Source organism: Lissotriton vulgaris, chromosome 2_1 (genome assembly GCF_964263255.1).
Source record: "Lissotriton vulgaris chromosome 2_1, aLisVul1.2, whole genome shotgun sequence".
NCBI classification, from domain to species: Eukaryota; Metazoa; Chordata; class Amphibia; order Caudata; family Salamandridae; genus Lissotriton; species Lissotriton vulgaris.
This window is the reverse complement of record NC_141687.1, coordinates 1351020617-1351047766: the sequence shown is the minus strand read 5'-3', so window position 1 is coordinate 1351047766 and position 27150 is coordinate 1351020617. Positions and strand designations below refer to the sequence as shown.

At 42.7% G+C, this 27150-nt stretch overlaps 1 protein-coding gene across 1 annotated transcript; it reads right to left on the bottom strand.

Moving 5' to 3' along the window:
- Positions 1 to 6491: 6491 nt before the first annotated feature.
- Positions 6492 to 22494, bottom strand: LOC147732592 (fibrinogen-like protein 1-like protein). The gene is made up of 3 exons (XM_086957113.1): positions 22431 to 22494; positions 16802 to 16991; positions 6492 to 7782 (listed from the first exon to the last, which is right to left on the bottom strand). The coding sequence occupies exons 2-3, from the start codon at positions 16980 to 16982 to the stop codon at positions 7085 to 7087; spliced, it is 879 nt and encodes a 292-aa protein (XP_086813239.1). The 5' UTR covers positions 16983 to 16991; positions 22431 to 22494; the 3' UTR covers positions 6492 to 7084.
- Between the last annotated feature and the right edge of the window lie 4656 nt (positions 22495 to 27150).

Below are 27150 nucleotides of genomic sequence, written 5' to 3'. Positions count from 1 at the left end.
CTACTTCAAACAGATTCTCTCCTACAAAAAGTAACACATGGTGTGCAAACCAGCTGTTGGAAGGAATGGCTAAGGAAACATCCCCAATGCACCCTGATCAAAGGACTACCTATGAATGGTAAACAACTGTCAATACTTAACAAGGCTTTGCGCAAAGAAGTTTTTCAGTGGTGCCACAACGCTCCTAGTGCAGGACATAATGGTATCGAAAAGACTCTTGACAGAATCCTACGTCAATTCTAGTGGCCTTCAGTCAGAAACGATGTAAAGGACATGATACACAGGTGAGAGACATGTATGCAAGCCAAAGTAGACCATGGAAAACACCAAGGAATGCTACAACCACTTCCTACCCCTATGGTTCCCTGGGAGACAGTTTATTTAGACTTCATAGTTGGATTACCAAAAGACAATGGCTGTACCGCCATCCTCATAGTAGTGGACAGTCTCACCAAGATGGGCCATTTTATTGCATGTGCACAGGAGCCCACCTCCGGACAATTGGCTAAGATGCTTATGCAACATGCAATCCGGTTACATGGCCTTCCAACTAATATTGTCGCGGATAGGGACCCACAGTATACAGCACGATTCTGGAAGGCCTGGTGTGCTGCCTTTCATATGAAGTCCTCTAAATAAACCAGCTTCCACCCTCAAACAGACGGACAAACTGAGAGACTCAATCAGACTCTGAAACATATTTAAGGTGCTACATCACAGGAAACTCTGAAGCATGGGTTTAGTTGTTGTGCCTAGCAAAAATAGCCTACAATAGTGCACAACATCAGTCAACCAAAATTGCTCTCTTCTACAGTAGTTATGGATTTCATCCACAAATCATACTGTTAGTACGTCCTGCGATCAACCAAAAGATGCCTGAAGTACAAACCAGGATAACTCACATACAACAGACCCTAAAACATACCTACCGTAATCTCCAAATCGCCAAAATGCAATATAAAGCAAATGCTGACAAACACCGTAAACAAAACCCCATATATCATGTGGGTGATGTGGTATGGTTGTCTACCAAAAGCATTTGTTTTCGTAAATGCAGCATCTTCAACCCCAAATTTATTGGACCATATAAAATCAAGAAAATCATCTCTCCAGTTGCGGTGCGCTTAGCCCTTCCAAGGTCCATGAAAATACAGCCTATCTTTCATGTATCGCTTTTAAAACCCTCTTATACACCAGTCAAAAATAGGCCTTCTCCTATATGGGTGAACAATGAGCCAGAATTCGAAGTGGAAAAATATTGGATTCCAAGATGAGAGGCTCACAACTGTGGTACCTGGTATCATGGAAAGGATATGGCGTAGAGGAGAATTAATGGGTGCCTGCTACGGGAATGCATGCTCCAAGGTGCATCAAATCCTTTCATGCTAAATATCCGAAAAAAATCTGGTTCATGTCAGCGTTCTTCGGAAGACGGATGTGCTGTTACGGTACTCACACGGACGAACGCTGCCACACCTCCGAACCACTCTAGGAGAAGAGAGGCGAGTTGGGAAGAATATGCCACAGTCCATCGGGCAATGCAGGCAAGGTGGCCAGAAGGAGACACAACTACAACCCTGATTCGGCCGTCAGACGGGAAACAACATTACTCAGAGGCCCATGCAGCGTGTCGCGTGCACACAGGAAATGATGCAATTCACAACCCGGAAAGGCTATGAAAGCCGGCAAGAACAAAGGAAACGCCGCAGATTATTCCACGCGTTTTTGTGCTCCGGAGAAGAAGGAGTTCCAGGGAGTTCCGGTGTGGTAAGGGTGTCTGTGACACCAATTACTATTCTCCCTCAAGTGTTTAGATATTGGAAGAGGCACGCTGTACAGTATACGGCAACAAACATTTTGGGATGTATACTCCAAAAAGGGTATAACCAGGTACCTTCAACCTTGTGTACATTTTTGGATTAATATTGAGAAGATTCGTCTCTGCCAGTAATATGCTAATCCTCGTAAATTCCAGGTGGTATAGTACCTGCTTTTAAGGCTATACTAAGTACGATAATTCTGAACTATTGCTTTATCACTGATGCAATCGAACTTACAGATTGGGTTCAGTGTTTTGAAACCATTTATATTATAAGGCTTACTACCCAGAAATTATGAACCATTTCCATATGGATATGTTAAGTGTAAAGTGTTTTTTTGTTCATATTCTAACAGGGGGACAGTAAGAGGTTGAAGCCAAGCCATGTCCTTCATCCCCCTGTGATGTTAGACATATCACACGCATAGGTGGGTACAAGCCAGCCTGATAGCATGCAGCTCCTTGTATTATACACATAGGCCTATTGTTAATATTCTTGTTTTTGTTTACAGCACCTTGTGAATTGAATCTGGGTTTATAGATATAAACATTATTCTATAGAAGATGCATTAGTCATTTGGAAGCTATCGATGAATACAAATCGTCCTTCTTAATGCTACTGCAGGAACCTTGCTATTTTTCTTTGCAGGTAGAAGTGAGAGAGAATGTATATGAATGTACTTTACAAGCATTTAGACTGTTTCTTATTTCAATATCTAAATAAGTTTGTCTCTCCGCAGGTCTCCTTCTCTGCTGTTCCCTTCCTTCCCTTCCCCCAATTGACCACCTTAAACTTCCATGCTATAATAGCAAATCGGAATAGGTGGACCAATTTGAGCAATGAAACGATACTAAGAAGCGGACAAGGTGCCCGTGACAGGGAGGGTTCTCTCCAGGATAAGCTGACGCTCTACTGGATGCAAGATGGATAAAGAGCAGATGTAATAAAGGCTTGTTTTGGGAGTTGGTGAGGACATGGTAAAGCATAAAGTTTCTTTTTTGGGGTCTGGACACTCGAAGTTTGCATTGATGCACAGTGATGATTGAAGGTGTAGGTCTTTAGGGCATTCCTCAAGTGGATGGGAGGTGACCACATTGGGTCTGACCTTCAATGGAGTGCTAGATTCTTGGAAAAATGCAGGAAAAGGCTTCAAGCCTGATTCACAAAGGTAAACTGAGACGAAAGCAGCTGCAGCCGGCTCAGGTAAGTGCGTTGGGGCAGGGCACGGCAGGGGGGAAGCCGACAGAGGCCGGAATAGGTATTATTTATTTAATTATGCCTATTCCGTCATCCTTCAGCTTCCCCCCCGCTGTGCCCTGCCCCGCCCTACCGTGCTAACCTGAGCCGGCAGCCGTGGGACAAAAGTCTAACTTTACGACTTTTGGTATTCACAAAAGGTATTTACTACTCGTAAATGCCCTTTGTGAATACCAAAAGTTTAACTTTATGACTTTCAGTATTCACAAAGGATAGTTATGAGTAGTAAATGCCCTTTGTGAATACCGAAAGTCATAAAGTTAGACTTTTGTCTCATCTTACCTATTTAAACCGGGCCCTGTGTGTCTAGTCTTCTCCTTGCATCTTTTGCATTGTGCACTGACATATGTTTCAAATGCCTTCTGAGAACTTCCTGTTGATTGGCAGGTAGGGGGACTAGTGGAAGTGTCTGCTTTGTACATTAATCAGCATGTGTTGAAGGTAAGTAATGCATATGGGTAGAGGAAATCAATGTAGTGCATGAGGGTTGATGAATCTTGTTATATTTCTTAAGGCATTTGATGAGAACTGCTGCTGCATTCAGGAATCTCTTAACAGGTTTTAGCTCTGCTTGAGGGATGCTGGCAAGAATAGCGCCAAGATGAGATGGACCCTGAACCTGGACAGTAGTGCTGATATCTTCTATCAGGAAGGATTTCACTCTGTGCTGAATGGTACTGGGGGTGGGGTCCCTTTAATTAGTAGGTAGTCTTCCACCTTGGGCTAGCAGGTGACATGATAGACAACATATGATTTGCTCTGTTAACTACATCTCCTGGAACCTCTGCGTGGATAACAACACCATTACTACTGGGAACCCATTTAAAATGTTATACGTCTATGGTGACACCGATACGTTTTTGTTTACTTGTATTTTTTTTTTTACTCAGCAAATGATATAAAAACTAAAAAACCGATGAGCATGAGGTCAGAGTTGGAAGCTTTCATTTGAGGTCTGCTTTTGCTCATCCGTCTGTAATCTGAAAAAGAATCAGCTTTGCGTCCCCTTCCGTTTGAAGCCCTACCAAGCACCTTTCTGTCTAGATGGTTTTAGACAATAAACATCTTGGGAACACAATTTACACATTGGGATCTCAATCCTTCTGGGGGGAGTGCCCTCCCCAGGAGTTCTTCGTCATCACTAGCCACTTCTATGGGCCTATGTCTTCAAGGCACGGTTACATCCTTGATAGATGGAACCTGTTATCATCTTAGGTTTGGGATTCACTGGAAACCCGTTGATGTTGACACCACAATCCTATAAATTAGTTGCACATGCATATCCTGGGCGCATTATTTAAAATCCTACCGCAGAGATTAATGCCAGATAATTACAATTCCATCACTGCACCTATCAACACTTTAAGTGTGAACAACAAGGACCCCCATCTAGTACTGAAAGCTCCCAGGGCAAGGAAAACATACTGTATATAAAGACCCTAGGCAGCCTAATAATTCAATGCAATGATGTTTATTGGACTCAGTCCCACCAAGAATCAGCCAAGATCTAAGCCACTTCCGGTCTTTATTTTCTGCATGCAATTGTATTGATTTTCATGACTTTTGACATGTATCTTTTTGATTAGATCATGAAACTGTGGTTGTAGATTACCTATAGGATAGGACATTGTCAACAGATTTATCAGAATTGTCGTAAGTTTTTTATTTCTATTTTGCTAATAAAATATATTGGCCTCTTTATGGTTTTTCTTGGCGTTCATTTGTATTGATATGTATAAGCATCATTGCATTGAATTATTAGGCTTCCTAGGATCTTTACATACAGCATATCAACACTTTATCCACATGTGAAACCTTTTGATGTCTTTGCTCCTTTGAATCTATTGAGCATTAAATTCTATTCAGTGATACAAGTGCATATTCCATTGAATATTACAGTTAAATTAGATCTTTGGTCTTATATCACCTCACCAGACTCTATTTCATGTCTTGGAAGCATATACACTCGTCCAGCTAAGGCACTATCCTGTGTTCATCAGTCTTGACGACCCAAATTTGCCACAACATTCAAGGTCCTTCGGCACTGTTGACATCTAACTTGTGTTCAAGTCGAACTGACTTTGCTTACGCTCAAGATTGAAGTGCTTCGTATTGCCAATGAATAAATATTTTGGATCCAAAGGGGGGTAACCACTGAAAAGACAGGACACGTTAGCCTCAAGTGCATATGTAGTAATGCTACAGAGCAAGGGTGTCCAATGTAGGTCCAAGATGGCCAAACCCATGCCTGATTTTTCAAGATAACCCCTGACTTTGTAAATTAGTTTTCATTCAGTTTCATTGCATGCACTTCTATTTGACTTGGCTATCATGAGAAGCTGATATGAAGCAGACCTTTCTGGGACTATGTTGCGCATCCTTGCTATATGAACTTTACCCCCCTCACTCTTGGGGGGATATGTACAAGGGAAGTGGCGAAGTGAGGCGTTAGCCTTCCTGGCTTAACACCTCTCTCCGCCACTTCTGAAACGCAAGGCTGCACCATATTTACAAGAATGTGGTGCAGCCTTGTGTTTCCCCCTGCGATGGCACTAAGTTTAGCAACTTAGCACCAACGCACGCACCCTTCCACCATAGTGCAAGGGTGTCTGCATGTAGGGGAGGATTGTTTATGTGTAGGAAGGTGTCCCTTCCGGCACATAAACAATCCTAAAATGCCATTCTGTCACTGTCATGTGTGCTGCTTCATGCAGCACACATGAAAATCACAAACTGACAAAAAACTTTTTAAAGGATTTTGCTTTTTTCATGTTTGCTGCACAAAGCAGCACACAAGAAAAAAGCAAAAACGAGGAGAAATAATGCATTTCTCCTCGTTTCGACAACTTAAGACCAGGTTTTACCTGGTCTTAATGTTGGTGCTGCTTCCTATGTATGCCACCCGTGTAGATAGGGGGCAGCGTCAAAATCAATGGGTGTTGTGGTGGAACGCCCACCGCAACACCCACTGCCCACTCCTTTCATGCTAACCATAGCGTGAAAGGGGGCCTTATTTACAAGGCAGCATTAAGCCACGTTAAGTGGCTTCACACTGCCTTGTAAATAAGGCACAGCCCCTTTCACCAGCACAATGTTGATAAAAGTGACGTTGTGGTGGCGATAGAAGCTTGTACATATGTCCCTTGGTGTGCAGAGCTTCATCATATTTAGAGAGTGGGAGGTTATACTGGTAGAGTGATCTGTGCAGACCCCCCTCCCCATGTTACCCATATTGTACAAATGGAAGCACATCAATGGTTTGGGATTTGGAGATGAATATTTTTGCCTTCAAAACCCATTAATTTCAGACAACATCAGTGTAAACAACACACACCAACAACCTTGTTGACACTACAACAAAACTTTTGAAAGATAACTCACGTTATACTTAAATGAAGAAACATGAGGCAGACCTCAAATGTGCTAATTTATTGAGTGTCTAAGCCGTCTACAGTTAATCAACAATGTAACTTTTATTGCAAGTGCTGAAAACTTCCTCTTGATTGTGTACAGGGATGACAAATCCATTTATTTTCTTGCCAGATCTCCACTTATGGATCGTACGAAGGAAAACACAAATTTACAAATATTGGCATCGACCTACAATGGATTTTTTAAAAATTATACAGCAATGTGTAAACGAGGTAAGCTGTGAAGTGTTTGCAAGACAAAACTGCGACAAAACAATGTTTTGTGTTGATGTTTTTTTTTACATCATATATTAGCCATTCTTTAAGTTCAGGACCAAATCGCGGTTATCCATGGTTTTTACAAAGATGAGCAGGTTTTTCACTTTTGTGTGGACCGTGCACTTTCCCAGGAAGGGCTCAGTACCCCATTCTATTATTTGGTGAGGAATTTTGCACTAGTTTAATGCACTTGTACATTTTCTAACGTTTTCTAAAAATTCTAAAACTAATAAATGGATGTGGTCTCCCACTCTCTGATGTGACTGTAAAGTTCATCTGGAGTCATAGTGTGATTGGTCACAAGATGTCCAAATGTTCTCAGGAGGGTAGGTGGACGGGAGGTACCCCAATATTTGGATTATTGGCAGCCTCACAATTTCTATTGTTGGGTTTGATCATTATTGTGGCTGAACTGCAAGGTTTAGACCGATCACATAACCCAGACCAAAAAATACCCAATTCACTACTGAGGTTGGCAGACTGGCAGCTGTCATACCACCAGCCACCTTCAAATTCATCAGCACAGTTGCGTTTCCATCTGTCGTTATCCCAGTCGTGGGTAGTGAACTTCATGTTGTCGTGGACACCGGCTTCATTCATGACAGTAAGTGCGTCACCAGCATCTCCAGAATAGTCACCGAGCCGCAGAGCGTACCCATTCTTCTCACTATCCAATCTAAAGCTATGGTAGTCAGCATTACGGGTTTGCCCTTGGGAGTCGACAATTGAGAACCTGACAGTGAATCCATTCTGCCTGGTTAGAAGGTAAATAAACTCATTGCCAAGCCTGTGGTTGCCCATCGGATTCCCAAACCCAAATTTATACTGGTCCCACGGATAAGACCACTTAAATGTTTCATCATGGATGTTTCGCTGTAAGACTGTCCAGCCACCACCATCACTGTGCAAATCACAGTAGACTATCAGCGGGGGCCCGAACTTTGGCTTGATGACGTAAAGTCCATCTCTTCTATGGCCACGCAAGTAAGCGTCTCTGCAGTCTTTTGGAAAGTATTCTGCGAAAGAGAACAACAAAGGATAAATTTATTGCAATGTTTTAAGTGTACTTTAAAGATCTCATTCAGTGATTTGATTGATTTGATTTGATTAGGGAATTTATATAGCGCATGGCTACCCGGAGGCTTCCCCGCGCTGACGATAAGAGCCGTGATAAGAAGGGGAACCCATTAATGGTTTCCAGGAAATAGCCAGGTCCTCCTATCATCACATCAGCTTGCATATATTAATACAAAAAACAGGAATTATCAGACTTGCCTAAAACAACTGCAATTTTTCAATAAAGGGCCATGTTGTTCAATTAAAAATTACAAACATTAAACGAACACCATCAAACACATAAAACTAAGGTCGTTTCCCAGTGCTAGGCTCAAACTTGGGGATCAAACTAACAGAGCCATCCATCAAAATCATCAGCTTGATTATCCTCTTAAAATGTTAGTGATAGATGTTTTTTGGACAAATCAGTGGTACTTATTGAATTGATTTCACATGAAAGGAAGGTTGTGCACTCCATGCAGACATCAGAACCCTCGACCTGAAGATTGCACACAGATCTCTGCAGTAACTGCTAGATACGGTATACAACGTTTACAACGAAGTTTTTACCACTCACTACCATTACAACGCAGGCATTACCACGCATACCATTACAACGCATTGCGCTGGGGGGCGCTCTAGGATAGGGAATAAGTATAATTTTATATCCAACGCCTTCCCTAGTGTCCACGGGGACTGGAGTTGGAATATAAAATTATACTTACCACTATCCAGCACCTCTAAGCGCCATGCGTTGTAACGGTATTCGTTGTAAATACCGCGTTGTAATGGTATGCGTGGTAAAAGTATGCGTTGTAACGTCATACATCCGCTAGATACACTTCTTCCCACCAGAATTATTAAACCACTTCCAGCTTCATAGCTGTCAGTTACCTTGTCTACATAATCCAGTACATTGCAATACCAGCTACTGGTCGAGTTCTTCATCTACAATTCATTCTAATTTTGGTGCTGTTGAGAAATTCTGGGTTCTACAGCATGATATACATTGGTACGAACGTGGGGAAATAATGTACTAATTGAGTCATGGTCATTGTTTCGTCACTACATGTTCAATTCTGGGCAGTAATGTTGGTCATTTATAAGGTAATTATGGTTGTAGAAAATCCATAATGGTATTGACTGTTTATGATCAAGCACAGCACATACACAGGTAATTTCTAACCTTATTTTTATCATGTTCTCACCCCCATTTCCTCATTCTAGCTGCTTCTTCAAATCTTATGGATATTTTTCACTTATTAAAAAAATTATTTGAAATAGGATTAAAATATCCCCTTTTATAAGCCCCAATTGCCGTCCATGCAGGTGTTTAAAGTTTGTTTTGTAATATTATATGTTGAATTAATGCGGTACATTTCTTCTTATTATTTGTGTACCATTTTATTTCTATAGTCAGCTTAATCATATTGCTTTTTAATGTAACAATGTATGTTACCCATACCCTCATCCAAATACAAATCTTCGCATTGATGCATATCTTTAGTATGACATTTTTCATTTACTTCTAATATTACAAGCAATTTTATATACAAGTTGCAATCTCTTATCTTTGAGAATTCACAGTACGTGTCTAGATAAAGGAATGTAACATAAGGGGAAGTAATATTGGTATTCACTGTATTATGTGTACCATTTTCTTCTTATAATAACAAATATAGAAATGAAATTAAATGAAAATTAGAATTATAAAGCGCACTACTACCCTGAGGTGCCTAGGCACTACAGCTCTGGAAATAAATCATAATCCATCAAAAAAAAGTGAATGCCAGAGTCATTAGTTTTAATAATTGAAAAGCCAGTTTTGAGAGATTTTTGAAAGGAGAACAACTCAGTTTTTTCTTTAAGGTTAGAAGGCATTGAATTCCAAAGTTTGGCGGTACAGGTGATAAAGCTCCTGCCACTCCATTTTAATCTTTTGAATTTAGGAACCACTGGGTTTCAAGTTGAGGATGATCTAAACGATCTGCTGGGCAAGGACCATTTAAAGCAAAGTCTGAAGATATTTAGTTCCTACCCCAAGAAGTCCTTTAAAGACAATGCAGAGTGCCTTAAAATTAATTTGTTTCTTCACAGTCAGTCAATGTAGCTGAACAAGACTTTGGGAAACAGAATGGTACTTGGGAATTCCCAAAATAAGTCGTTTGCAGTTTTCTGAAGTATTTGCATGTGTTTGTAGGCATCTTTTCCTGATGTTGATGAACAGTGCGTTGCAATAGTCTTTTCTTGAAATGATGAGAATCGAAACTAAATCTTTCCTGAGGTGGTTCAACATGAACAGAAGAAATGTCCTAAGCATTTTGATCACATTAAATGAACCAGATGTGATTGTGTTGAAATGCCCCTCAAAGGAAAGGTTTCTATCAAAGACAACCCCTTCATTTTTTGCTTTAGGAACAGGAATGGGAAATCTGCCAATGTCATGAGGCCACCATCTAGGAGACCAGAAAGATGAACTTCTGCCAAACAGCAATACCTCCAATTTGCTTAAGTTCAGTTTACGGTAGTTTTGGGTCATTCATTTTCTGATCTGTACCAGGAAGTCAGGGAACTTGGAGGCAGTGTAGTCAGGGTTACTGGCCTCTGACCCCACAATTTGGGTGTTGTTTGCATATGACAGCTCTGCAAAACCAAATCTTTTAATCAAATCTGCCAAGGGGGTGACATACAGATTAAAAAGAGTTGGGCTTAAGGACGAGCACAGTGGAACTCCACAAGGTAAAGAAAAGGTTAGGGAGATAAACTCATCCAAGGCAACAAACTGCTCTTGGTCTGAGAGAAAGGACTTTAAAAGCTAAAGAGCCTTATCTCTGATGTCAAGAGAAGACAGAAAGTCATTAAGAAGGCGATGATTTACCGTTTTGAATGCTGCCGAGAGGTCCAGTAGAACCAAGGCAGCATTCCCACCTGCATCTAGGGCTGTCTAAGTTCTTCAGAGGCAGTGATGAGGGCAAATCTGTGCTATGTTGGCTTCGCAAAAGCCAAATTGGGTATCATCTAAAAGACCATTGCTCCTGATGAACTCAGACAGTTCAATATTGATAGCCTGCTCTACAACCTACGACGGAAAGGGAAGGCACAAGATTGGGTGATAGTAATTAGGATCTTTAACATCCAATGTGGGCTCTTTTAGAAGAGGGAGTGTCCTGTCTTGAACATCCTTTGAAAGGTATTGGTAAGGTATTTAGATACAGTTTCTGTTGTAAAGTTGAGAATTTTAGGAAGGCAAGGATCAAGTGGAGAACCAGATTTGACCTGACTATGTAGCCGCTGAACAAAAGTGGTAGAAAGATGTTAACGCTTGTTTGTCCAGAGGAGAACCATCAGAAATAGTATCTTGAGGGGCCTAGTTGTTTGAAGGAGTAGCAGTGGTGAATTCCTGCTCGATCCTAATATCCTGTTCTTCAAGAGAAGATGAGATTGATGGACTAGATGAGGGTGCATAATAGATGGTCTCAACCTTAGATCTAAAGAATGAGGCTAGTTCATTGCAAAACGCTTGATCAGCAAAGTTATTTTTGGGATCAGAAGCCTTTCTCAATTGTTTTATTACCATAAACAGCTCTTAAGAGGAATTTACTGAAGGCTGAACTTTTGCTGTTGAGTAACTTTATATCGTTTTCAAGATCATATCTTTATAAACTGTAATGGCCTTTTTATATAAATCTCTATCTAGTGGCTCATAATTGATGCGCCATTTCCTTTCCTGCTGACGACAAATTTGTTTTTGTAGTCTCCATGTGTCATCCAATCAGGGTTCAGAAGGAGAAGCTCTATGATTTTGCTACTTCTGTCATTGCATCCAGTCATATAATACAACAAGTCACATTACACCTACCAGAAGCCAGGACTATTGGCTTTTTCAATGATTGTTAGTTGGTAAGATAAATAAGCAACAACTATGGCTTTGTTGTATATAAAATTGAAAATGCTTCTGTTCTGAAATTATAAGACTGTGAAAGTGCTACAAAGAGTCTCTTCGAAGTTACCTCAAAGGCAGTGAAGGGTGGTACAGCTACAGAGTTAAGATGTGGTTTTCACCCTGAAGGTGAGGGCAGAAACAGAGAGCCCCATAGGGACCCGCTCAGCACCTACTTTTTAGAACTGCCGGTGCTCAGCACCGGCAAGACCCCACCCACTTAAAGCCCAGGGCATATGGAGGGTGTGCATGGACAGAGCGAGAGAAGCAAAGGGAACAGAAGGAGAGAGTAAGAAACTCAGAGAAAGTGAAAGGTGAGGGTGAGATCTGTGGATGGAGGATGGAAGAAAGTGAAATATGAATTGAAATGAAAGACCGGATGAGCCTCACTGTGAAGGCACTCTATCACTATTTAACCTGCAGCCATGCAGTCACATTATACAGGAAACTCTTAAAATGGGTCATCCAGTGAAAACACATATCACTGTACTCAGTCCAGTAGCAGCACCTATGATCACACACGAGGACACAGAATATCCCTCTGGCTGGTGACATCTGTCTGGGTTTTCAGTTCCAATGTGGGCCTTCAGCACTAAAAAAGAGTAAAGCTAAGAATCCAGGACTTTCAGCCACAGTTCTTGCAGATAATCTTAAAGAGTACGCATGTATGGCTGTCCCTCCTAACTGTACACCTGCAGGAAAATACCCAACTGCCAGACTTTTCACTGCAGGGAGAGGAATATACAGCTGAAATATTAAATTACTGAGATAATGCCAGGATGGGTTTAACTTTTACACAGTGCGTTATCAAAACTCCACTCCTAGTTCTGAGTGTCAGAATGGGGCATAATGTGGTAAAGCTGCTTGTTTACCCCATTCTGAGCTGAAAACTCAGGGGTCGATTTACAAGCTTGACACTTTGGCGCCACAGTTGCGTCACTGTTGAGAAGCAGTGGCGGCGTAAAAAATTAGCTCAATTTACAATGTGACGCATCTATAGAGATGTGTCACGTTGTAAAGCCCTGCGTCACATACCTGAGTCAGGTATAATATATGCAGGGGGAGCATTCCCAGGCAGGATAGCCTCATAAAAGTGATGCAGTGAAATCTACAAGATTTCATTGCGTCACTTCTAGGATGCCACTGCGTCAAAACCTTACGCCTGGTTGAAGCAGGCTTAAGGAAAGACGCAGTGTAGTGTGAATAGGTCTCAAAATGTATTGCTGGAATGCGTTGTGCTTGTGACACGACTCCAGCACTGCGTGACTTTTGCCCCAACTGATGCGTCAGAATTTCTGATGCATCTGACAATCTTTGCGCCATGGTGTGCCTTATCGTAAATATGGTGCATACATGGTGGTGCAAAGTTTTCTCAGGGTGGCGCAGGGAAAGTGACGCATCTCTACAGATGCGTCACTTTCTTGTAAATCTGCCCCTCAGAATCTTGCCATTTTTCCTGTAAAAACTTTGCCACATTTCAACCAGGGAAATGTCACAGACAAACAGTTCTCGATCACTACATGAATTGTGAATTGTGCAACAATTGTAATCCCAATTGAGATGGAAACACCAATTTGCCCTCTCGTCAGGCCTACCGCACCCCTTGAATTGAAAGCCTTAGTCTTAGAACATTTCCCTCCTGACTGGCATAATTCATAGGGCTCCTGTAATGTGTCTTTTTGAGCATCCATATTCACATCAGATCCCGGTCTCTCCTGCCTCTTGGTTGAATATTTTAGCAGAGGGTGCTTCCAAGCTCTTCACCCTACCAGTAGAAAAACTCAGAATGAAAAATCGAAAAGCCATGCGAAACCTGCAAAAAGTTGGCGGAGTGGTTTTTTCAGACCAAGTAAGAGAAAGAAGTGGGGAAAAGGGAGTGTAAGGATTTGGGTTGAAGAATGAAGTACGAAGAGCAGAAGGGAGACCATTACATTTTGACCCTGTTTAGTGCCGATTAGGCAAAGGTGACATTTCGAGTTCACCCTTTCAAATACTAAATGGCAGAGCAGGTCCATGTAGAATGCAATTCTTTAATCGAATAAAAAATCAGACATGTCAATATATATATTATTGTTGGTCATTGTCCCTTAGGTCTTATCTGTTTGGCTGGTTTGGTCCCTCGGGCATAAGAACTTATACAAAGCAGAACCTAGATTTTACTGGTCCTACCCACCTCCTTGGATAATCATCTATGTCCAAGAGGGTCAGACCTAACTTTTCAGGAGAATCTAAAGACAATGTAAATGAGCTGCATTTAGATTCCGTGTATGGAAATGTACCTTATGTGACTAACGGACAAATCTGTCCTGTATACGGCCCTAACTGACCTACTTCAGACACCTCTATCTGGTGGGATTTATGCCGATATGTTGTGCTCAAGTGTAGGTAGGGCTTTAAGTGGGATGAAAAAACTGGGGGGCTCTTAAAGGGGTGTGACCTATGTAATTAAGGCTGTGGCTTAAAACACCTAAGATAAAAGCCTGTGCTTAGCAGAGTGTGCCACCCGCCTGGTATTTTGCTGTTTCTGTTAGTGCATCCAGATATATATTAAAGCAAGTAACTTTACACCTACGACAAGCCGGGACTATTTGCTTTGTCATTGGTTGGTAGTTGCATAAAATAATTAAGCAACAACGATGACTTCATTGTATATAATATTGAAAATGCTCCAGTTTGAAATGATGACACTATGAAAGACCTAGAACAAGTCTCTTTAAAAGTTATATCAAAGGCAGTGAAGGGTGGCACTTTTGGTACAAAGCAAAGTGAAAAACATAAAATGAGGACTGGTCACAATGCTTTCAGTCTGAAATGCTTGTGCTGAATTAACATGTGTTTTTTGCAGTGTAGAAGAACACTCGTGATTTCTGTGGCCCTTATAGCTTTGAAGATAACCATGGAATGTGTTCTCTCTTCCCAGCTCTTTTTCTTGTAATCTACATTCCCTATTCCTGTCTTAAGAGACTTTGGCTTTGTTGCATATTTAGACCATGTATAATTCAGTTCATAACAGATCTTCTTGTAATGTGTATTAATTAACCATGCACAAGCACTACATGCAGGGCTAAAGCATTTTTCATGAAAAGCTATCTAAAACATTAGAGCATGTTGCTGTGAGTATGTATTAACTGTGTGCGCTTTGAAAATTTACACTAGTGCATGTTTTATGCTATGTTGTAGATTGCACATTTTTTTGCATGTTGTGCACAAATAATAGAAGATCTGCTTTAAACTAATAGCTTTTGCTAGGTAATCATTTATACAGGGTAGTAGTATGGGGGTGGGAAAACATAATGGGTTTATTTACATAAAAATTAATACTCTTTTATGTTTGTTTTTGTTTGTGAGCCCACCATTAAATGGCTGCCTAAGAATCCAGCATGGCTGAGAATTGTGCTGAAAAACACATGCGCAGGACTGTCAAGAGCGTCAAGACATGAAGGACTCAAGGCCACTGTGAACTGTACATTCTTGTGATCGTGCCAATGTACCAGTGTTAGTTAAAGTATCTTTCCTGCGAGCGATGTGACAGGAAGGAGGAAATAGACTGAAAATTGTTTCCTAGTAAATATTGTTAAAACCTATAATTGTATTAATCATTAATGCTTCCTTTGTTAAAACCGGTATGGTTTGGAATTTGCAATGAGAACAGGATGGTGAGACCCTCATGCCATCTATGCTAACCAATCAGGTACAAGCTTTACTGAAAAATGCAACATTATTAGTAGAGTCAGCCAAGAATTAGAATATAAATAATGACCTCTTTGGAGGCGTGTTAGCTTTAGGGGACGTGTGCAGCCTGGATGGAGGTTGCGTCCGAGGAGAGACAGAGAAAGGTGGGGGTTCTTACTCATATTTTTTTCAGAGAGCCTTGCACGTCATATTTTTAGCAAGACAGATCACATTCCTCCGTGGTCAGTGAAGGAGGGGGCTTTCTAGGAGCAGCTTCTCTCAGATTGATCAGACCAGGGCAGAGAGTGGAGCTGGATAGAACATGTTTAGATGATAAATTTCTAAGTTTATGCTTTGACTAGTTAACTAGTTTTTGAAAGGATTTATTTGCCTAACGCATTAATTTCTCTTTATGGGAGATATTTGCCATTTACGTATTATTAATTAGCCTTGCAAGACTCACTCTTTTCTTAGAAACTCTTTCAGAGTTTTGATTGACATTTTGCGTCACATTTTCTTTTCTGCGTGTGATGCTTATAGGCAGACTGTAATATGTTCTGTATTAATGCTATTTTTCCGAATTTCCAAATTCTGTAACCTGATTGATATTTGACTAATGACTAAAGGGTCAGAAAAACTTCACTTTTAACTAAGAAAATAAAACCCTTTAAAATACTCACCAACTCTCTTCATTGGCTTAAATAATAATTGTATTTAGATGCTTCATGTTTATGTAAAGTCTCCTGAAGGTAATGCACAGTGGCAAGGGTCCAGTACCTTTACAGCGGTAAATTAGAGGTAAATGAGGTTTTGCATTGAGAAATTTCCTTCCTCCTTAAACATCCAGGAAGAGAAGTAAGAATCATTTTAAGTTGAAATGCTAAAATGCAAGTATTTACCAGGGTTGGATTGGGATCAAAAATTAGCCCGGGCACACCAAAAAAAAGTAGCCCACATTTGCGTATTGCCTTTGCACAAAACACTGATTCAGCAAAGTTGTATGAAAAGTAAGGGGGTGAGGGGCATGTTATTTTAACTTCACTTAGATAAACAAAAAATGCACAGATTAGTTCACACTGCTGAGCCACACATGAATGCAAGTGAGACCAGACCACTTCTGCTCAGGCCCCCTACCCCGCTCAATCAGCATACCTTAATGGGCGGGCCCAGCCAGAGAAAGAGAGTGATACCTCCGCCCATCTGACTCTAGAAAGGTCACTCAGGTACTCACTGGGCGACTGGCAACATCCTAGCAGCACAGACAGCCCCCAGGCTGCCCAAAAAAGCAGCCCAAAGCTAGAACTCGGCTAAAGGCCCTTCGGCCATTTTCCGAGTGCCCGCGTTACCAATTCGACCCTGGTATTTACCTATAATAATGTTGCCTTTTGGTACGTTTAAGAGAGGTGCCGCCTGCTTATTCATTATGACGTGCCGGTTTCCAATTAAAGGGATGAGTTCTTCCTCAGATACTTCTGTAAGGGCCGCTCCCACGGTAACGACCATCAACAGCCCTAAGGGCCCCAGAAGAAGGGCAGGAACCAGGCGCATCTTAAAAATCTGCATGAATATAAGGAAGACAACGAAAAACATTTGTAAATATTTAGTTTATTATATATCACTTGATTCTAGGACATAAATTGTCTCCGAACACTCCTAGTCTGGGCATTTAAGGGATCAAGTCACAGGAAGATCAAGCTAAATTAGCCAGAATCAAACAATTTGATAAAGCCAGGATTAAAAACCAGTTCTCCAGGCCCTAATCCTAACATTTATAAGGTAATTATAGTTGTAGAAAATTCATACCGGTATTGACTTTTTATGATCATTTAGTGAATGAACCATATCTCCCCCATGCTCACTTGTAATATTCTTTAACCCTCCCATTCTTGCATGGATACAGCTGTCTCATCACACTCTAATCCTGTGTAAATTTCCAATGGGTAATGATGTATCCCCTCTCCTCACCTCTGCGCGCCTCCTTCCAACATATAAATGAAAGGAACAAGCCCTAGAGAATGTCAGAATCTGGCCAACTTCCATTGCGTGAGCCTGAAGAGAAAAACCAAGGGAGGGAAGAATGCTACTCAAAGAGATTGCTTGTGGTTTAGCTTATTTGTAAGCATTCCTCTGATCACCTTTTGTGTGTGATATCACACCCTAAGTGGTCAAGACAATGTCCAGATGTAGGTCCATCCCTTGCTGTGTCACAGCATCTAAACTAGAAGTCACTTATGAGGTCTAACAAGGCTGAAACTGGTCTAGGGTTGCTTGTTTTTTGTTCTGGAGCGGGTCTCGCCTAGTAGTGTGGTATGGACTGTACCCACGAGGAGCAGGGTCAGTACTGATTTGGATAAGATGGGTGTCTGTCTGGAATGCACAGTGAGTTAGAAACTGTGGGATTGAATGCTACACAAATCGATTGAAATGGGTTAGACTACTCGCAAGCATTCCTTCCATCACCTTCTGTGTGTTTAATGAGACTGAAGAGGTGCAGACAACAATACCCAAACATATAGAATTGCGTTCCAAAGAACGGAGGTCACAGCACTGCTTAGCTCACCTACTAAATGCATTAGTAAAATATTGCGTAATTAGCCTATTGCAGAGTAGCTAGTCTCACTGTATAATTTATTTCCTTTTGCAATTACTGCTTCGTCCAGCACTCCCCCGCTTTTGACTGCTCTTAAAACACACTCACCTGTCAATATGCGTGGTTAAAAAAAAGGTGAAGAAGGTGTAAAGCTGCATAAGATCAAAATATCAAAAATGAAAAATGAATGAAACTTATATAGCGCACGACTTACCCTGGGGCATCTCAGCGTTTGCTTAGGGAACCTGTCCTGGTATTCCCCTGTGAGATAACCCTGGCAGGGTATCCACAAGGTGAAAGCCAGGCATCCCACCGCGAGGGGCCGTTGTGGAGATTAAGCAAGCTATTGCCCAGAGTCGCAGAGTGTGAACCCGTGAGTCGAGGAGGCACCGGAGCGAGAATTAACAAGTCCGTGGAATTTTGAGCCCAAGACCCGCCGAGGTAGGGAATTGAACCCTGGTCCCGGGCCGAACTCAAGCTCCAGGTCTGCCGCCTCTAACCCCTGAGCCACACTTCTCCACAAACAAATATCATGCACAGAACCTGATCGTAAAGCCCTGTGTTACAGAGGTGATTCCTAAGGTGGCAGTTCTACAACTGCTCCTGTTATGATGGGCGAAATAGCTGTTTTGTGATCTTTAGGACATAAAATTACACCTGACTGGGCACAACTTGACAGTGGCAAACTCACAAATACATTGGTACTTACCAATGAGGACATAAACAGGTGCATGAACCTTACCCCTACCTTCCCTCTGTCTTATTACTCGGGATCCCACGATTTACAATTAGTTTGTCTCGATTCATGCTTTTATTTCTATAAGGGCTACCTTTGGCGCTATAAAAAAGATGTTACACTTCATGCTTCTACTTGCGCAAATATTAACCAGGCGACCCCTTCCAGCATTTGAACTGTGCAAGGCGTATTTAGCTGTTGATGTCGGAGGGTGCCGAAAAGGCAACAGCAGAAAGGAAACAATCTTAACCTACTTCCAAACATTCAAATAGACTCACCTATTCAAATTACTCTTCCAAGGCTACCATTTCCGGTTCCTTTCGAGGTATTATCTTCAACATATTGTTACTTGTTCGCATTTATTGTAACTCTTAAAAGTTCAATGCAAAGGGGGCCGCTACTCGTGTGGTTGTGTCCACGCTATATGTAAATCAATGTTTATTACATGATTATATAGCCTTTCACAGTGTAGACAACCTCTTTGCTGCCTCTAAACACCATAGGTCAGCTACACTCTTGATAACCTAAAAATCTATGTAATGCTTGAGGATTAATACGTTTACCATTTTCAAATCTCTGACCTCTCAAACTCGGTCAAGTAAATTAATTCATGCTAATAAAATTCACTGCAATTAGAATCCAGCTTTCGAGGATCACATGATTAAGTATTTAATTTAAAAAAATGTTTAATTAACACACATGTTACAGAAACCAGATATCTATGATTTTACTTCTTGGGCCAGTGAAGTACAGCAGCTAAAAAATATTGTATTCATCCAACTGTCTGAACACTTAATCCATTGACAAATTAATATCGATGGATAGTCGCTGAATTATAAGAACATTGAACATTTTTACTCACAAAGTGAACCATGTTAGCCCTTCCCTTGCCTTATGCAATTCATGCTCTCTCACCTCACAAACCTCCGGTATGCCTGTCCCAGATGCTTGACCTTAAGATGGCGGACCTTCCTGCAATCAAAGCGCGATCAACACTAACACCCAGAGGAGCACACATTTCCCTGTCAGGATGGGGGCTGGGGCCTGCCTTAATCACCGTCGTGGGGGACCGCCGTGGCTCCGGGGCACTCCCAAACTGAGCTGTTGGCGCACTCCAACTAATATCCAAGTCAGCGCACCGCATTTCCCCCACTACAGTGAGTACCTCTCTCTACCAGCCTGACTCCCTAAAATGGCCCCCCATAAGTATGCCCTTGTTCCAAAGCACTCCCACTCCCCTTGTTGGGGATGGATCCAGCATTTGTGCCCTGGAGTCTCAGAGACCAATCTCAGAGAGTCCACAGTGACAAGGGAGTCACATATAGTGGAGGACTGGGATCGATCCCCTTACCACTGGGAACCGTCTCCTACCCCGCCGGACGTCGGACACTGTTCACGCTGGGTTTAATACCCGCTCCCCCTCCTCTTCCTTCCTTCATTCTTCTAAGTGTGCCCACAACCAAAGCACTCCTCTCCCCGTGTTGGGGAGGGAGTCAGCATCTATGCCCTGGAGTCTCAGCGACCCTGCTGAGAGAGTCCGCTGCGACAAGGGAATCATACGTAATGGAAGACTGGTGAAAGATTGCTTTACCGCGGGGAGCTGTCTCCCACCCCGCCGGACTTCAGACACTGTTACTTTCTCGTCTCCTCGCTGTCTCCTAACCCCTCCCCCACCTCTTCCCTCCTACATTCTTTGCCTGCCTCCCATGTTCCTTTCCTCTCTCCCCTGAATCTCACTCCCCCTGCCTGCATTGCTTATCCTTGTGCCTATGCTCCACTTAAATCTCCCTCCCCAACACCCATTTACATTACCCCCTTCCCCTTTTACACGCCATGAATCAACGGGTGTAACTTGTAATTGATGTACCTTTTGTAACAATGTGTAACTTGTAACCTATATAACTCGTATCATGTAAAGCGCTCTGATACCTCCGGGTCTAGCCAGTGCTATATAAAACTCAAATAAATAAAATAAATAAATTGAATTATGTCTGGCACTTGTTGGTGAATAAAATATGTTAGTAATTTTCCAACACCCCTCTCCCAACGGCATCCAATAACAAAGTGTTAGCGAAGGAGTATTGTAGCAGTCTCGATAAACACGTCCGAGCAAACAGACTTATAAGGACCATGTCTACACAGAGCAAACATTACTGCCTCTCTACCTTCTCACCGGCCACATTGAAGAAACAATGGCTTTCGCAAACAGCTACATTCAGGGGCTAGCAAAAAGTGAGTTAAGTTCTTCTTTCGATTAATATTTGAGCCCAGGAGGAGCAGTACCTCCATGTGTGATACTATCCTGTCCAATTCCAAGTTCACTAGTTGTGGCCTTGCACCTTGTGTCTCGTCTCGTGTTTCTGCACAATTTTTTGTAGCAGGAGTGTTTTGGGTGCAGAAACTGGCTTCGAATCAATGAATGCATTAAACAGCATGGTAGTTCAAGGACCATCGCATTATTTCCAATCCTAGGCAGACTGATTGTCCCCAAATTGATATGTTTCATTGAATACCTCTCATTCTTCCTTCTCATTAAATCAGTAATGTATCCTTAGTTGGCAATATTCCTCAAGTGAAGATTAGGGATGAACCTAGGCTGTTTGGGTTACTTCCAGTGTCACACACGTCTCCATTTTTTTTACTCTTTTAGGTCCTGCATCAGGAAAGAGGTCAAAGCTACCAACCACCAGTGGTCTGTGCAAGTCCACTTCAGATAAAAGCTCTAATTGAACCTAGAACTTCTCCGCACAGCCTGTTACAAACAATAAGAAGTTGTGAAATATACAATAATATTTGTTTATACAGACTAAAGCCCAAAGTGATTTTTACCTGGTAACTTGAATGTGGCACATGAAACAATGCACTAAACATTGGGAAAGATCAAGGCACCTTGATATTTTGCCTACATAGGCAACATGACCTCAGAGTAAAAGCCCACATCAATGTAGCTTTGATGATACAAATGGAAGGTTTGATGGTAAGTTCATGAACTTTCTTCCCGTGTACCTCCGACTGACTGAAGCTGAAATAACATGAAGCCACAGACTCACTTTCCTGGCTGTTTCCCCTCTCCCTTTCTTTTGCTATGTCACCACTCTGAACTGTGAGACCACTCCAATAAATGAAAAAACAATATTTACATTTGTAACGCAGGATGAAAATAAGAACATAAAAGTGGGATTAAATTGTGTAGTAGAAGTACTGCATCATGGTGTGTGAAAAATAGACATACAGCAGAAACATTATGCCTGACGCAGCCATTTTGATTGTTGTTTATGCCACAGAAGAACATGCAGCTTTAATTCCCCCTCTGCTCTCGGCTTCCAACATTCACCCCCCACTCCCCGCACCAGGCATCCTTTGCCTGGCTGTCTTTTCTGCTTCAAGTCATTGCTTTTTTTTCTCACTGTATCTCTGCTGGGAGTCTGATCTTTTCACCCTCACACTTTCCTATCAGAAGCCGCATTTACATTCCAGAAGCATCTCGCGCTTCCGGCTTCAAGACTTAGGACTTTCTACAGCAACATCCGATCCCCGGTATGGAAAATTCCAAAGTATTCTGCCTCTTTTAACCCTTGGAAAACGTTAGCATTCGATCACATTATGTCTCCCTTAAAACCAATGCGAAGGAGGTTCATTTGGAACAGAATTAAACATGTTCGCAACTTACTTGGCGCCTTCTGCCTTCTGAAAATCGGACTGTGTGACCCTCTGCACACACGTCAAATGAGATCCTGGCAACTCACTGCCTATCGTTTTATACCCTTTTCAGCCAGGCAAATACATCATTCTCATTATTTACTCAAGGGGATGGTGCAAAATGCCACGTTTATGACGCCTTCCCACCAGACGTTGACAGCTTGCAGGTGAGCGGTTTATAGAGAAGGAGAATAAACTATTGACCAACTTCCTGCAACATTGGCACTAATGTGGTATGCTCGCAAATAGGTCTGTGCATGCCATGCCCTAAGCAGTTACGTTATCCTGTAGCTCACGAGGGCTCGGCCAGTTGTCACGTAGGTTTTATTTTTTATGAGTGAAAGGTCAAATTGTGTAGCATTGCACCTTTGCAGTGACAGTATTGGCATTTTCTATGAAACCACAGTGTTGCCAATGAAAAACATGTCAATTGTTTCTTTAAAACTAAATATACTAATCGTAAACTATCATATATTACGATATTCGTTGTGAGAGGCCTTTTCCCGCAAGAACACCTGCAATGGCTGGAAATATATTTGTCCACGAAGGAAAGTAAGTGCCCCCGAGACTTCCTTGGTGCACCTCTTCCTCTCCCATGGGATGCAGGACAATCCTTCAGGTCGAATTCCCATATCTCTGTTTGCGTCATTTATGAGGCTGGACTTGTCCAACCACTCAACAGGAGAGGGGTTTTCAGACTGAACATGGAATATGCAAAGAGGTTCTAATGAACTCATTATATGTAAATTGGGCTCATAGACATCCAGGGAGGCCCTTGCGCCCTGATGTTTGGTGGCGCAGGAGCCACTTTTTTGGCTTAACTCTGCCTTGTAAATATGGTTACCTTTAAGGCAGTTTTCTGCGTTAAAGGAGAGTGTAATGAGTGTTGCTGTGGGCGTTCCCAGCAACATCCATGGCTTTTTGACACTGCCCCAGATTTACGAGAAATCGTAAATCTGAGGCACTGCCAAAAACTTACGCCTCTGGCGTAAGGGAAGCCCAACAAGGAGAAATATCTTTATTTTTTCTTTTTCTTTGTGTTCTGCAGCACACAGAAAGAGGAAAAAGCCTTTTGTGATTGTTTTTGTGCAGGAAGATTTTCCTTCCTGCACAAAAATAATCCTCCCCACAACACAACCATGGTGCAAAGATGCCTGCGCAGGCACAGAGCAGCCTGTTGTGCGCCTGCGCAGGGGAAAAGGACAGGAATGCACCGTATCTGATAGATACAGCGCATTCCTGCCCTTTTCTTTTGTCGTAGGGAAGCGCAGCAGGAAGGACTGTGTCGCTGCCCTATGGCAAAACTTCATAAATGAGGCCCTTTATTTCTATTTGGTGGCTAGACAATCCCAGCCCTATTGAACATACACCATCAACTGTATGTGGAGAACATTCCTTCAAGGACCAGAAGCTTTTTCAGGCCCTATATTTTTTGATGGGTGTCTCTGAAGAGAGTTTCTTAACACTGATAACGAAAACGTTGTCCTGAGGGTTTTTATCTTCTCATGATGTGCATCAATGCTTTTGATATACTTGATCAGCTTTCTTTCCTTCTCTCATACTCACCTACCGACTATCAGTGTGTTCTTGTCTAAAGAAGACTGATGGTGCTTTGAGAAATCATGGTTTTATGTGCGGTCCCAAAGACTACGATTTGCAAAATCACATGGCTTTTGACTGCAAAACAGCAAGTCGCAATCTACAAAATGTACTTTGAAAGTCAGACAGGCCTTTCTGACCCACACCTTTGTAACTCTTTGCAAATCGTAAGATGCAGAGTGCTTGAAACTGGAGCTTTCCCCTACTCCTGCCCATTATGATCCTCAATGCCATGTATCAATGAGTTCTGACCAACAACCATTGACAGGTCACCATCCCATCAAAGCAGGTGATACTGATGAGCAAAGTGGAAACTGTCATGACAGAGCTTCCACTCTTTGAACCACAGCTGGGGGTATCAAGAGAGCAGGCTGTATTCATGGGGATAACCAGCTGATCACTCAGTAGCATTTGCAAAAGGTTTTTAAAATATTTTTTTATTCAAGGCCTTTTCTTTTTAACCGCATCGCTGCGGCGTTTATTTTTGCGCTACGCAGCTTTTTTGCAAAAGCCCCGTTAGATGACGAGCTCAGCTCGTCATCCGCACACGCCCCCCGTGGCTGAAGATGAGCTGAGCTCGTCATCAGCATCGAAGGGGTTAAAGGACAGAGGTTGAAATAAAAAAATTAAAAATAGCCGTTCATCAAAGGCAGGGACAGAGGTCACCAACCTCAATCCCTGTATGCGCAGCCATTTGAAATGAGGTGTAAACAAATCCTGCCTTGAGGATTGGCAAACTGATCTAAACCGGTGTTGGTTGGAAGAATGTACTATTTACCAAAGTAAAGGCTGCCTGAAGAAATGGGAAAAGATTTGGGGCAGTGGCAAGCTTAACATGGGCTGTCAGGGGAGTATTAGACAGACCATGAAGGTTGCTTATCATTGGTGTTGTATCCTCTCCGACTGATAAAAGACAACTGTAAACTCACTGGTCGGATTATATGTAAGACAATGGTATCACTGATGTACTGCTGTTGTGCTGTTTGCAATAAAAAAAGAATCCTGCCACACGAATACTACTGAGTCAAGTCTTTTTGTGACTCCTTGCAAGTATGGGTTTCTGTCGCAGTGCAAAACTGAAATCGGGTCACAAAGCAGAAACAGCAACAGCTTTGTAACCTTCTTCTGTTAGTGTAGTTGCTCAACCTTGAATTGTTGGGCAAGTTTTGTCAGCAGTCTCTTTTTCAGTTTGTCAAGTCAAGTCAAGTCATGAAATTTGTATAGCGCACTACATACCCAGAGGGTTTCAAGGCGCTTAGGAAGGGGAGGAAGATTATTTGTCAAATATCCATGTTTTGAGCTGCTTTCTGAACGCTAGGTGGTTCTGGGTGAGGCGAAGGTAAGCGGGGAGTGAGTTCCATGTTTTAGCAGCCAGGTAAGAAAAGGATCTGCCTCCCATGGTGGTCTTGTTGATGCGAGGTACAGTGGCGAGGGCTTGGCTGGAGGAACGTAGTTGGCGGGAGGGGGTGTAGAAGGATAGTCGAGAGTTGAGGCAATCTGGTCCGATGTCGTAGAGTGATTTGTGTGCGTGGGTGAGCAGTCGGAAGGTGATCCTTTTATTGACGGGTAGCCAGTGGAGGTCTTTAAGGTGACCAGAAATGTGTTCGTTGCGTGGGATGTCTAATATGAGCCTGGCTGAGGCGTTTTGGATTCGTTGGAGTTTCTTCTGGAGTTTAGCGGTGGTACCTGCGTAGAGGGTGTTTCCGTAGTCCAGTCGGCTCGTGACCAGAGCGTGGGTGACTGTTTTCCTTGTTTCGGAGGGGATCCAGCGAAATGTTTTTCTGAGCATGCGAAGAATGTTGAAGCAGGAAGAGGATACGGCGCTGACTTGTCTGTTCATTGAGAGTGAAGAATCCAGAATGACGCCAAGGTTCCGTGCGTGGTCTGTCGGGATGGGTGCTTTTCCGAGGGCTTCCGGCCACCAGGAGTCGTCCCAAGCAGAGGGGGATGTACCTAAGATGAGGACTTCTGTTTTATCTGAGTTCAATTTCAGACGGCTGTCTTTCATCCATTCGGCTACTTCTTTCATTCCTTCGTGTAGGTTAGTTTTGGCGGTGCTGGGGTCATTGGTGAGAGAAAGGATCAGTTGAGTGTCGTCCGCGTAAGAGATGATGTTGAGGTTGTGTTGGCGTGCGATGGCTGCGAGGGGGCTCATGTATACGTTGAAAAGGGTGGGGCTGAGTGAGGATCCTTGAGGTACTCCGCAGATGAGTTCAGAGGCTTCGGACTTGAATGGAGGAAGGCGGACTCTTTGGGTTCTTCCGGTGAGGAACGAGGTGATCCATTCAAGTGCTTTTCCTTGGATTCCGATGTTATTGAGGCGTTGTAGAAGGGTGCTGTGGCAGACTGTATCGAATGCTGCAGAGAGGTCGAGGAGGATGAGGGCGACTGTGTCTCCATTGTCCAGTAGAGTTCGAATGTCGTCTGTTGCTGCGATGAGGGCGGTCTCAGTGCTGTGTTTTGCTCGGAAGCCAGATTGTGAGGGGTCGAGGGATTTGTTGGCTTCGAGGAAGGCGGCGAGCTGGTTGTTGACGGCTTTCTCGATGACTTTGGCCGGGAATGGAAGAAGCGAGATGGGGCGGTAATTTTTGAGTTCGGTGGGGTCGGCTGTTGGATTTTTCAGAAGGGCGGTGAGTTCAGGGTGTTTCCAGTCTTCTGGGAAGGTAGCGGAGTTGAAGGAACAGTTGATGACGTCTCTGAGGTGCGGTGCTATGACGGAGTCTGCTTTGTTGAAGATGTGGTGAGGGCATGGGTCTGTGGGGGATCCTGAGTGGATGGAGTTCATCAGGCGGATGGTGTCCTCAGTGGAGATTGGGTTCCAGGCGTTAAGGGTGTTCACGGGGGGAAGATGGTCAGCAGATGGTAGGGTGGGTTGGTTTCCGGGTTGGTTGTCAAAGCTGTTGTGGATGTCTGCAATCTTGTTGTGGAAGAATGAGGCTAGGGAGTCGCAGAGGATTTGAGAGGGGGTGATGTCGTTGGAGTTGGCCGAGGGATTGGAAAATTCCTTGACGATGTTGAAAAGTTCCTTGCTGTTGTGGGCGTTGTTGTCAAGTCGATCCTTGAATGCTGTTTTCTTGGCTTTTCGGATCAGT